General features: G+C 47.0%; 1 protein-coding gene across 1 annotated transcript; it reads left to right on the forward strand.

Annotated features, from left to right (window-relative positions):
- The first annotated feature begins 2,800 nt into the window (after window positions 1-2,800).
- LOC128571086 (cytochrome c oxidase subunit NDUFA4-like) lies at window positions 2,801-4,220 on the forward strand. The gene is made up of 2 exons (XM_053570747.1): window positions 2,801-2,814; window positions 2,991-4,220. Exons 1-2 carry the CDS (start codon window positions 2,801-2,803, stop codon window positions 3,298-3,300), a joined length of 324 nt encoding a protein of 107 aa, XP_053426722.1. The 3' UTR covers window positions 3,301-4,220.
- Window positions 4,221-11,605: the final 7,385 nt, after the last annotated feature.

An 11,605-nucleotide genomic window follows, 5' to 3' on the forward strand; every position in this document is an offset into this window, starting at 1 on the left:
AGCACAGTGGTTACGGCGCCAGCCACATACACCAAGGCTGGCAGATTTGAACCTGGCCTAGGCCAGCTAAACAATGACAACAGCAACAAAAAATAGCTGGGTGTCGTGGTGGGTGCCCGTAGTCCCAGCTATTGGGAGGCTGAGGCAAGAGAATCACTTAAGCCCAGGAGTTGAGGTTGCTGTGAGTTGTGATGCCACAGCACTCTGACCAGAGCAACATAGTGAAACGGTCTCAAAAAAAAAAAAAAGACTCTGCTTGTAAATGCTTTTGAAGGCTGCCTAAGTAACTGGTCATAGCTACTTTCCTTTTAGAAGGGTAACGGAAGGGAGGCCTGGGGGACAGGGTAGGAGGGAGACTGCTTTTTTTCTTTTTATATGGCACATCGTATCTTTAGAATTTTGTATCATGTGCATAGTTGGTCTATTTATAAAAAGTCCACAGGCAGTGGGTACCCAGGCGCTGGAGGGAGAATTCCTATGGAGCTCCAGTCCTAGTCTCTGAGGCTCTTTTCTCCCTCAGACCCACGAGGTATCCAGGTCCTCTTAGGAGAGGTTTCCTGAGGCAGCATCACTTACCAGTGGCCCAACCCTGCCCCAGCCCCTCTCCCCACCCTTCACTGCAGCAGGGAAGTGGGCTTTTTAGAATCATATTTTGGCACCAAAAACACAACCTTCACACAAAAGAAGAAGGGAGACATGTCATCACTGGGAAGGAGGGGAAGGCTGTTACGTCCTCTGACCCGGGATATTGCATAGTGAAAACAGCAGGCCTCGGTGCTGCCTAAACTTTGATTCAAATTTCAGTCTCTGCTGCTTCTGCTGTGAAAGTTCAAGAAACTGCCAGGCTGTTGCTAGACTATTTCCTCATCTGTAGAATGGGCTGACTTTTTGTGGAACTCAGGTGACTGGGAAGATGAGATGAGGTCATTGTATACAATTCCTGGCACATAGTTGGCGCTGACTAAATGGGATCAGTTGTGCTCACAGCCACGGAGGTCAGCCTAGCCTGCTGGAGCCCTTTATCATGAACAAAGGAGGAAACATCAGGGGATGGAATTAGACTCAGTTCAGCAGTCTGGGCCCAGCAGAGGCGAAAAGGCACAGTGCCTGCCTGCCCGGGATGTACATTGACTAGAGTGATCTGGGAGAGCCTCAAGTTTGTAGCTGCCTCTCTGACACTCTGAGGTCTGTGGTCAGTCCCCAAGGCAACTGTTTTCAGGGCAAACTCAGCTTTGGTGCTTGCCATGGGGGCTCTCTTATCAGAAGAGTCTGGCTTTGGGAGGAACAGGAACCCTGGACGTTGGTCCTTGAGGATGGGGCATCAAACCAGTAGGAAACAAGTTTGGAAACGTGGAAACAAGTTTATTCAACATCAAGGACTACCGTCTCCAGGCCTATCCCCACCACAGAGGACCCTGCAATACACGGGACTTTTCTGCCACCAGGGAATTGGTTCTCAGCATGGGGTTTGCCTCCCAGCTACCGACGCACCAGACACACAGCTCTTTCTCCAGGACAGGCATTGGTGGAGAGCATGGGAATTTAGAGTAAGGCAGACCTGGGTCTGAGTTCTTGCTTGGCTGCTCAGTTGTTGTTTCACTTAGCAGCTATGCTTTTTTTTTTGAGACAGAGTCTCACTCTATTACCCTGGGTAGAGTGTCGTGGCATGATAGCTCACAACAACCTCAAACTCTTGGGCTCAAGAGTTCCTCTTGCTTCAGCTTCCTGAGTAGCTGGGACTACTGGCACCGGCCACAACCCTCAGCTAATTTCTCGTGCTATTTTTAGTAGAGACTGCGTCTCGCTCTTGCTCAGGCTGATCTCATCCAACTCCTGAGCTCAAGCAATCCATCTGCCTCGGCCTCCCTGAGTGCTAAGATTACAGGCACGAGTCACTGTGCCTGGCCCAGCAACTATACTCTTTAACTTTGCTGAGCCTGGGTTTCTTTTTTTTTTTTTTTTTGCAATTTTTGGCCGGAGCCAGGTTTGAACCCACCACCTCCGGTATAGGGGACCGGTGCCCTACTCCTTGAGCCACAGGCGCTGCCCAACCTGGGTTTCTTTTTTATGAAATGGGGACCAATAATAATACTTTCTGCTAATTGTGAGGATTCAAAAATATACCCCATTACAAAAATGTTTTGAGGCCTTACAAAGATGTTTGACTAGGCATTACAAAAGTGTTTTAGTAGAGCTGGCTAACGTTGAGTTGATTGGTCTAAAATGAGGGCAAAATTCTTCTTAGAGTGGGAATTACTATCAGGTTTAGGGGAGCAATAACTTAATGAGCATATTTGATTATAAAAAGGGAGACTGCTCCGTGCCATCCCACCCCACCACTACCTCATGTTGCCTAGAGAGAGCTAAACTGCTCTGTGTAAGAAAGAAAGGGATTGGAAGTTGCTCTCGGTCAGTGTAACAGACCGGGTAGAGTATGAGGTGGGGAAGGGGAAGTGGAGAGATGTGTGGGCGTCCCAGAACACAGCGGATCAGGTTCTGGGAAGAAAAGGAAAAAAGTCTTTTTCTGTCTGGAAATGGCTAGCAGATTTTTAAGGCAGAGATTTTTATGGCTAGACCCCAACTTCAAGTTCTTACTGGAATTATTCTGTGCTGCATTCAGTACATACCTGTCCTATGCCTGAATCTCCAGTAAACAACTGTCACATCCAACAGTCTTACATCACAGGTCTTTGGGGGGAATGAAGAAATGAGGCCCCTGACTCACATAACGAATGAAAGGATTCTGTGGAAGCTGAGACTTGGAGGAAGAGGTGCCATGACATAACAGGAGCCCGGGGAGATGGATGACCGAGAGTCTGACTACTCACAGGATCTGAGATGGAGAATGGAATGACTTTTTGGATGTGCTGGCGAGATTCCAGATAACCACGTAGTAGAAGCTGTCAAATGGGCAGACAGTTCAAAAGTATAGAGGGGAGGTCCTAGGTGACTTTGGATATCCACATATCCTCAGTACAGACTTAGTCCAGGTCTTGGCCCACAGGTTTATTTTTCTTTCCCTTTAGACTAAAGGCCGCTGCCACAAACATCCTTTACCAGATCCTCGGTCAGGCCAAGAAGCATCCGAGCCTGATTCCCCTCTTCATGTTTATTGGAGCCAGAGGTACTGGAGCAGCACTGTATGTCTTGTGTCTGGCATTGTTCAATCCAGATGTTAGTTGGGACAGAAAGAATAACCCAGAACTCTGGAACCCTCTGGGTCCCACTGATCAATACAAGTTCTGCTCAGTGAATGTGGATCATAGCAAACTGAAGAAAGAAGGTCCAGATTACTTCTAAACCAAATGTTTCACAATAAAGCTGCTTAGGATGGTCTTCCAGAAGCCATCTGCACAATTTTCCACTTAACCAGGAAATATTTTTCATCTAAATGCATGAAATCATGTTGATGTGTTGAGCATTACACTGATTAATAAAGATCCGAAACTTAAAAAAAAGGACAGAGGATGTGCCGAGGCTGAGCCCATGAGAGCTGGGTGGGGCAGTGAGTGACCAGGTGTTCTGGCCACACCAGGAAAACAGACCACAGGGTCCACCAGCTGTGGCAACGCAGCATCAGAAGGGAGAGGCTAGGCGGGATGAGTCTCCTCTCAAAGCAGCATCAGGTGGAGTCAGCAGGGGGAGAACCACGCTCCAACCCCAAGCAGGGCCAAAAGGCCCCGCATCCTGAAGCCTTTTGGAAAGTAAGAAACAGCCCTGACAAAGAGTTTGAACTTCACGCTGGTCATAAATATTTACTTGAAGAGAAACTGCTTCATTTCAGAGGAGCTGATCTTCCTTAATTGCCATTCTCTGTTTTTTTTTTTTTTTGAGACAGAGCCTCAAGCTATCACCCTGGGTAGAGTGCCGTGGCATCACAGCTCACAGCAACCTCACAGCAACCTCCAACTCCTGGGCTTAAGCGATTCTCTTGCCTCAGCCTCCCAAGTAGCTGGGATGACAGGCGCCCGCCCCAACTCCTGGCTATTTTTTGGTTGCAGCCATCATTGTTGTTTGGCGGGCCGGGCTGGATTCGAACCCGCCAGCTCAGGTGTATGTGGCTGGCGTCTTAGCAGCTTGAGCCATAGGCGCCGAGCCAATTGCCATTCTTTAAATGTTTCTTCCAACCACTGGTGGGAACGGGTTCTCCAGCGTGAGATCGGGTAGTGAAAATAATAGCAATAGTTTTTTTGTACATCCAAATTGCAATGTGTGAATTTTTTTTTTTTTTTGAAACAGAGTCTCACTTTTTTGCCCTTGGTAGAGTGCTGTGGCATCACAGCTCATAGCAACCTAAAACTCTTGGGATCAAATAATTCTCTTGCCTCAGCCTCCTGAGTAGCTGGGACTATGGGCGCCCTCCTCACCGCCTGGCTATTTTTAGAGATGGGGGGTCTCACTCTTGCTCAGGCTGGTCTCGAACTCCTGAACTCAGCCAATCCACCCACCTCGGCCTCCCAGAGTAGCTGGCATTACAGTGTGAGCCACCGTGCCCAGCCCACAATGTGTGGATTTTCGACACTGCCACGTGATTAATGCTAAAGAACCACCCCGTGGTCACACAGACACACACTCCTCCAGCCATGAGACTTCCCTCTTGTATTGCAGACACACAGGCTGCTTTCTAGCCTGATCGCCGCCACAGACACTCTGACCACCGCTTTCTGTCTGCAAAGCCCTTTCATGCTTTGAAGCACTAAGGGAGAGAACCTCTCTCTGACAGCTGCTATCCTTGCTTTTAAGTCCTACAGCTGTTTCTTGATTGCTTCTTGATGAGGCTTAAGTGCTTTCCAGGGACCAGCCAGGAAATGTTCAGAAACTGGGATATGGAATTGTTTTGTTAAAAAAAAAAAAAGAAAGAAAGGAAAGAAGAAAGAAAAAGGAAATGGAAAACACAGAGGCTGAATCTGAGTCACAGTGAAGTGTAAAGTTGGCTGGATTTTCCCTTGACTGTCCTGTGGAATTTGCCCTTTTCTCCCTTCTGTTAATGGAGGCGAATATGAGCTAATGCTTCCCTTAAGCCTTATTGGGAAGATGAGGTGGGATGACAAATCCACCACTATCTGCACTTTCTGTCCCATCCTCTGCCCTTGCGGTCTCTCTTTTCTCCTTTCTCCATCTCCTCCACTTTCTCTATCAGTGACAAGGTAGATGTTAGTACCATTAAGAATCTCTACCATGAGGAAATGGGAACTTTCCAGCTGGGAGGAAGGGGCTGGAACGTGGAAGTCGGGAACACCATCACCCCACATTTTGGGCGGCTGAGCCAGAGCAGTGTAGTCTGTTGATCTCCCTCACCTCCTGCTCGTTGAAAACCAGCTTCACCGCTCACTAGCTGCCTGACCCTGGGCACCTGGTTAACTTTTCTGAGCTTGTTTTCTTACTGGCCGTACGGGGGTGATCCTAGCCACAGTGCAATGTGGAGTTCTCGTTAATTGGCACGCTGTATGGGACAGGTCCAGCGCGGTGCTTGGCGGATGCTCAATCCACGTCGCTATTTGGGCTAAAAAGATATAGCTCAACTGGTCAGACCCACGACTGAGGAGTTCTTCTTACACTTTTTTAAAGTTGGGGTCCCTCAGGCAGACCCTCGGGTAAGGATTTGAGTGTAAGTAGTTTATTAGGAGGGGATCCCAGGAAGCTCCAGTAGGGAAATGGAAGTGAGACCCACAAGGGAAGGAGGCCACTGCAGGTTCTCCAGTGAGCCGGTTGGCTCTGTAATGGGGCGACTCAGTCTCAGCCCCACCAGGGACTTCTGGGAGACTGTGTAGAAAATATCTCAGAGTCGTCCTACCCAAAGACCTACCTATCCATCAAGGCTTGTCATCAATCGAGGACTTGCTTTCAGGGATATCCCCTCAGTGTCCCCATGTTGTCAGGTGTGGGCCAAGCTGCAGCCAGGCAAGGCTCTCACGCCGAGTCGCAGGTGCTTGCAACAGCAGGGACGTGGGCAGGGCTCTGACTAACATATTAATGACTCCTGACAATTCGGCCTCCAACACAGATGTTGAACTGGAACACTTTTTGTCACCTCCGTAACTAATCTGGTCCTGGCTACCGGCATCCCTCCTACTTGCGTCCAGTAGGTTCCTACCTGGCCTCCTCTACTCTGCTCTCGCCTCTAGCTCACCACACAAATCTATTTCTGCAGAGAAAATGGGGTGATTTAAACATGCCTAAGTGGATGAGGGCATGTCATTCCTCTACTTAAATCCTCCAGCGGCTTCTTGTTATACCCAGAAACCCAAACTGCTACAAGGCCCTACCCAACCCAGTAGTTCTCAGCCAGGGGTGATTTTGCCCCTCCCAGGGAACATTTGGCAATGTCCAGAGATATGTTTGGCTTTAGAGGAAGTGGGCTGCTACTGGTATATTGTGGATAAAGGTTTACCGCTGCTAAATGCCCTCCAATGCACAGGACAGTTCCCCCAACAATCATTTGTCTCAAAGTATCCGTAACACGGGCTGACAAATTTTATCTAACCCTTCTGGCTTTATTTCCTGTTATTTTCTGCTTTAGTCACTCCCCTGCCTTTTGGCCATTCACACCTAAAGTGACTTCCTCCCTCCTTGGGGCCTTGGCCCAGGCTGTGATCTCCCCTCTGAAGCAGCCATCTCTCAGTGCTCACACGACTTGTTCTATCACCACTCTCTAGTCTCTGCTCAAACATCACCTTCTCAGAGAAGGCTTCCCTGACCACTGATGCTGAAATACTATGTACACCCCCAACTCTCTAGCCATTGTCTCTGCTTATTTTCCTTTATAGCACTTCTCCCTGGCTGAAACTATATTGTTTGTTTTTTAGTTTTTAAAAAATATTTTCTTTTTTTTTTTTGTTGTTTTTTGAGACAGAGTCTCATTTTGTTGCCCTCGGTAGAGCAATGTGGTGTCATAGCTCACAGCAACCTCAAACTCTTGGTCTCAAGTGATTCTCTTGTCTCAGCCTCCCGAGTAGCTGGGACTACAGGCACCTGCCACAATGCCTGGCCATATTTTAGAGGTGGAGTCTCACACTTGCTCAGGCTGGTCTCGAACCTGCGAGCTCAGGCAATCCACCCACCTCGGCCTCCCAGATTCTCTAGTTTGATCTCCTTCACTACACCAAGCTCTATGAGTGCAGAACTTTTCTTCCATGCTCCAGCCTTAATACTTGCCTGTGTCGGGCACATACTAGGTGTGCATTAAAAGCTTACTGAATGATGAAATGAACGAACGATGGAATGATAGTGGCCTGCAGGTTGGGGAGGATAATTTCCTGAGTTCACTTAGGAAGCTAACAATAATAAGATGAGTGGTTTTCAGTTTACCCCTGTTGGGTAATGACTTTGAATAGACCCTGAACAGGGCCTGTGTCTCTCATGAGTCTGAGGAGCTCAAACAAATTCCTCTGTCTCCCTCCCTGTCAAGTTCTGGCTATGTTGACCACTGCCTGCTTCACTAGCATCCCCTTCCAAGGAAGTTTGTTCCCAGGTGCAAAGCCTGCAGAGTCTTTCAACTTCCCCAGAAGAGTTAATGTGGTATATGCCTCCCAGCCCCAGAGGGTGTTCCATAGACCAGTCAGGAGTTGTGTGTCTAGATTGAAAAGATAAGTTAGACCACTGAGATTCATTATTCTCATTACCCTGTTGGGGCTTTGGAAACTGGGAAACAGACTGGGCAGTGGGCATAGGGTCATTCCTAGCTAGTGACCCTAGGAACTGAGCTGGAAGTATGGATTCCGGGAAGGTGGCTCATGGGGACCTCGGGGGGTGCTGGATCAGGCAACAACGGTCCCGTGATGGGGTCTTGGAATCAGATAGATATAGATTTGAATCCTGGCTTGATCACTTACTAGCTGAGTTGAAGCAAGTCACTTAGTCTGAACCATGCCCTTCCCGTGTCATATGGCACAATCGGGTAGAAACAAGCAAAGGGACACATGTGAGCGTGAGGTCCCCTTTCATTTCCAGCTGCCCCTCCTCTTGCTCCTGCAAGCTGGGCTGTGGAGGGATTGCTGGGTTGGAAATGAAGACAGAAACACATATTTCTTAGAAAGTGACAGAACTCTGACTAGAAAAAAGGGAGCAGAGGCCCTTTCATGACTCGGAGTTTCCATGATAGGGCTCGAGCTCCCTGCCATTGTGACCTGTGAGCAGACAAGACTCAGCAAGGTCAGGGTTGTCACTCAGTGGGGGATTTCCAGAGCTTGGGCGGAGGAAAAGGCCCCCAAGAGGCTGTCAGGGACCCTGTTTTGAGGTAAGGCAAGAAAGGAGGCTGGAGGACACCCCTCTAGTCCTGCAGTTGGCAGCCTCAGCAGCTCTGAGCCCAAGAGGGAGAAAGGTATTGGTCCCCCTGTGTTTCAGCCTTGGGATTGGATCAAAGAAGTCTATGGTGAGAGGAGAGTCACAGGGAAGCCACCAGCAGGGGCATCCTCAGCAGATGCCTGCCTCCCTAGTGGGTTTCCTGCAGGGACACTGTGTAACAAAAATGTAATGAAAATTACCCAAGGGGAAAAACGAACATCTATAAGATTCAGATGAAAAAGATTCAAGTCCTTAGAAGAGAGTCAAATGATGCACAAGTACAGAGTTGTCACAGGAACCTGAGGCTGCAAAGTCAAGTTGATAGGAAATAAAACTTGACTCCTGTAACTTAATTTGATGCCTATTTTTATCCAGTTGTTTTGTTGACCCCTCGTGGGAAACTTTAACTGCAGTCTTTCTGGGGTGTGTCAAGATATTTGGGGTTTATGATTATCTGTTTCCAGAGGCCACCGCTGAGCCATCCTCCTTGGAGTGGGTCTGGTGGCTTTTTGATCTTTTGGGATCACATCTGGGAACACGAAGACCTTCTTCAGGGCTGCTGTGGCCCACCTGCCTGGCTGTTCCCAGTAGCTCATCCTCTTGGGAGTCTCCCTGACTCCGAGCAGTGCTGCTGGAGTGTGCATGAGGCCCCTGTCTGTGTCCAGCCCCAACTGGGAGGCTCCTTTTGGCTTGGAAGAAATCTATAATCCTTAATGTTAGGGGGCCTAATGCAGCCCCGCACAAACCCTTTCCCCCTCCCTTTCCTCTTCTCTTTCTAAAACAAAAGCACGAAGGATCTGGCTAGCCCACCCTCCAGAAGTTCACATCAAAAGACCCTAAACTAACAAACAACATGTGGAATGTGCCCACCCCATAGCCCCATCTAAAAGTGGTCTCTAACTGCCCTGCCCCCAGCACAGATGCCATCTTTGCACTGCCCAGGCCAGTCACCCTCCCCCTTGAGTAAACCTGGCCTGAACGTCTCCTCTGCAGCCCCGTCTCTGGGTGCCACCATTTACACCTTTCACTTAATAATTCTGGCGAAGGCATTCAGTATGTATCTATTCTTTTCTGCAGCTCAGGCCTTTAGAACATACAGGCCAAAGAGGCCCCTAGTTTTGCCTCTCTGAGGCGTGGAGGAGGTGTCCGGTGCTCACTGTCTGCTTGAATGAGGAAGGGAAAACGGAGAGAAAAATAAGAAAATATTTCAAAATAGCCATCTAGAGAGTAAAACACAAAAGAGCCCCTTCCAACAGCGCTTCCTTTCCCACAGTGAAGCCTATGAGCAGTTTTTCCTGCATTTACATGTGTATGTATTTGGTAACCTGCATCAGTCCCTAAGAGGGTAATGCTCCTCTGCGCCCTCTCGTGGTGGTGCAGGAGATAGGTGGGGTGGGATGGGGAGAACTAGTTCTGACTTTCCTCATATCGACTTGCCCAATTGGCTGAGAGTCATTAGCTCTCCACTGGTCTGTAATTCCTGTCGTTATTTCTCCTTTTCCTTCTCTTCCTCTTCCTCTTTGGTGAAGTCCGTGAAGATGATAATAACGATAACTCTAATAAATAACAATGACTAAAAAATCATTGAAATTTATTGAGCTTTAATTTACCACTTTGCAGGCACTATGCCAAGGGCTTTAAACGGATCAGCTCAGTTAATCCTCAGAACAGCCCTCTGGTAGGACTACAATTACTAGTTCCCCTTTATAAATGAGAACACAGAATCTCAGGTTGCTGTGAGCTAGGCTGATGCCACAGCATTCTAGCCTGGGGAAGGAAAGAAGTGAAGTGAAGTGAAGTGAAGTGAAAGAGTGAAGGGAAGGGAAGAAGTGAAGTGAAGTGAAGTGAAGTGAAGTGAAGTGAAGTGAAGTGAAAGAGTGAAGGGAAGGGAAGAAGTGAAGTGAAGTGAAGTGAAGTGAAGTGAAGTGAAGTGAAGTGAAAGAGTGAAGGGAAGGGAAGAAGTGAAGTGAAGTGAAGTGAAGAAGTGAAGTGAAGTGAAGAAGTGAAGTGAAGTGAAGTGAAGTGAAGTGAAAGAGTGAAGGGAAGGGAAGAAGTGAAGTGAAGTGAAGTGAAGAAGTGAAGTGAAGTGAAGAAGTGAAGTGAAGTGAAGTGAAGTGAAGTGAAGTGAAGTGAAAGAGTGAAGGGAAGGGAAGAAGTGAAGTGAAGTGAAGTGAAGAAGTGAAGAAGTGAAGTGAAGTGAGTCAAACTGTGGGCAGCCACATAGAACTGGAGTTATGATAATACATAGGTCATTACGAAAATTTTGACATAAACAAAAGTTAAAAAATATAAAATCCGCATGGACAGAAATAACGAGGCCCTCCCAGCAATACCAGTAAGCCCATCAAGTTGAAATTTGCACAGGTGATCAGAAAGGGCACTGTTGACCGTGTCTCTTGGAAGTGAAATAATGGTCCATAACACACTCTGTCTCAAAACTGTCTTCATGACCCACTATACTATATGCTTAATCTTGTTTAAGACTTATGTCAGCCCTCTTAAGATAGATACTGTTCTTCATATTCCACAGGTGAGTTAACTGAGATTAAAGTTAGGTCCACAATTTTATGTTTCTCCCATCAAGTGGTGGAGGGTATATTCTCTGTTCTTGGACTTCTGCAACATTCTCAGCAGAGAGATGTGAAATGGCTCTTACGTCTAGATTAGAAAAGGTCACACAGGTTCTTGCTGTGTGAGATTTTGACATGCCTAAACACAGATTTCTTTGGCTGTATTTTGTATGGGGTTTGTTGACCTTGAATTTGTAAATTTATACCTTTTGCCAAATTTGGGGAGTTTTCTGTGATTATTTCTTCATAGTTTTCCCCATTCTATTATTGCTTGAAATACGTTCAATCTCTTGAAACTATCCCATGGGTCCTGGAGACTCTGTTCATTCTTTTCTAATCTTTTTTTTCTTTTTCCTAACTCAGATTATAAATTTATACTGATGTGTCATCAACTTTCCTGACTCCTCTGTCATCCCCATTCTGCTATTTCATTTGGGGGATTTAAAAATTTTCAGTTATATTTTCATGTTATTTTAGACAGCAATTCAAGCTTGAAAATTGTATTTCTTTGCTCATATTTCCCATCTTTGTGTTCATTATAAACAGAGTTTCCTTTACCTCGTGAAATATAGTTACAGTGACTGCTTTAAAGGCGTTGTGGGACAGTGCCATAGTTTGATCTATGTCTCTTCCCTTGAGACTGTGTCACATTTTCCTGTTGAATAATGTTGGATTCTGTCCCAAAGATTGTGAATATTTTGTTGTAGAGATTCCAATTCAAGGACACTGGTATGGAGAGTTTTGCTGTTTTT

Source organism: Nycticebus coucang, chromosome 18 (assembly GCF_027406575.1).
Source record: "Nycticebus coucang isolate mNycCou1 chromosome 18, mNycCou1.pri, whole genome shotgun sequence".
Lineage (NCBI taxonomy): Eukaryota > Metazoa > Chordata > Mammalia > Primates > Lorisidae > Nycticebus > Nycticebus coucang.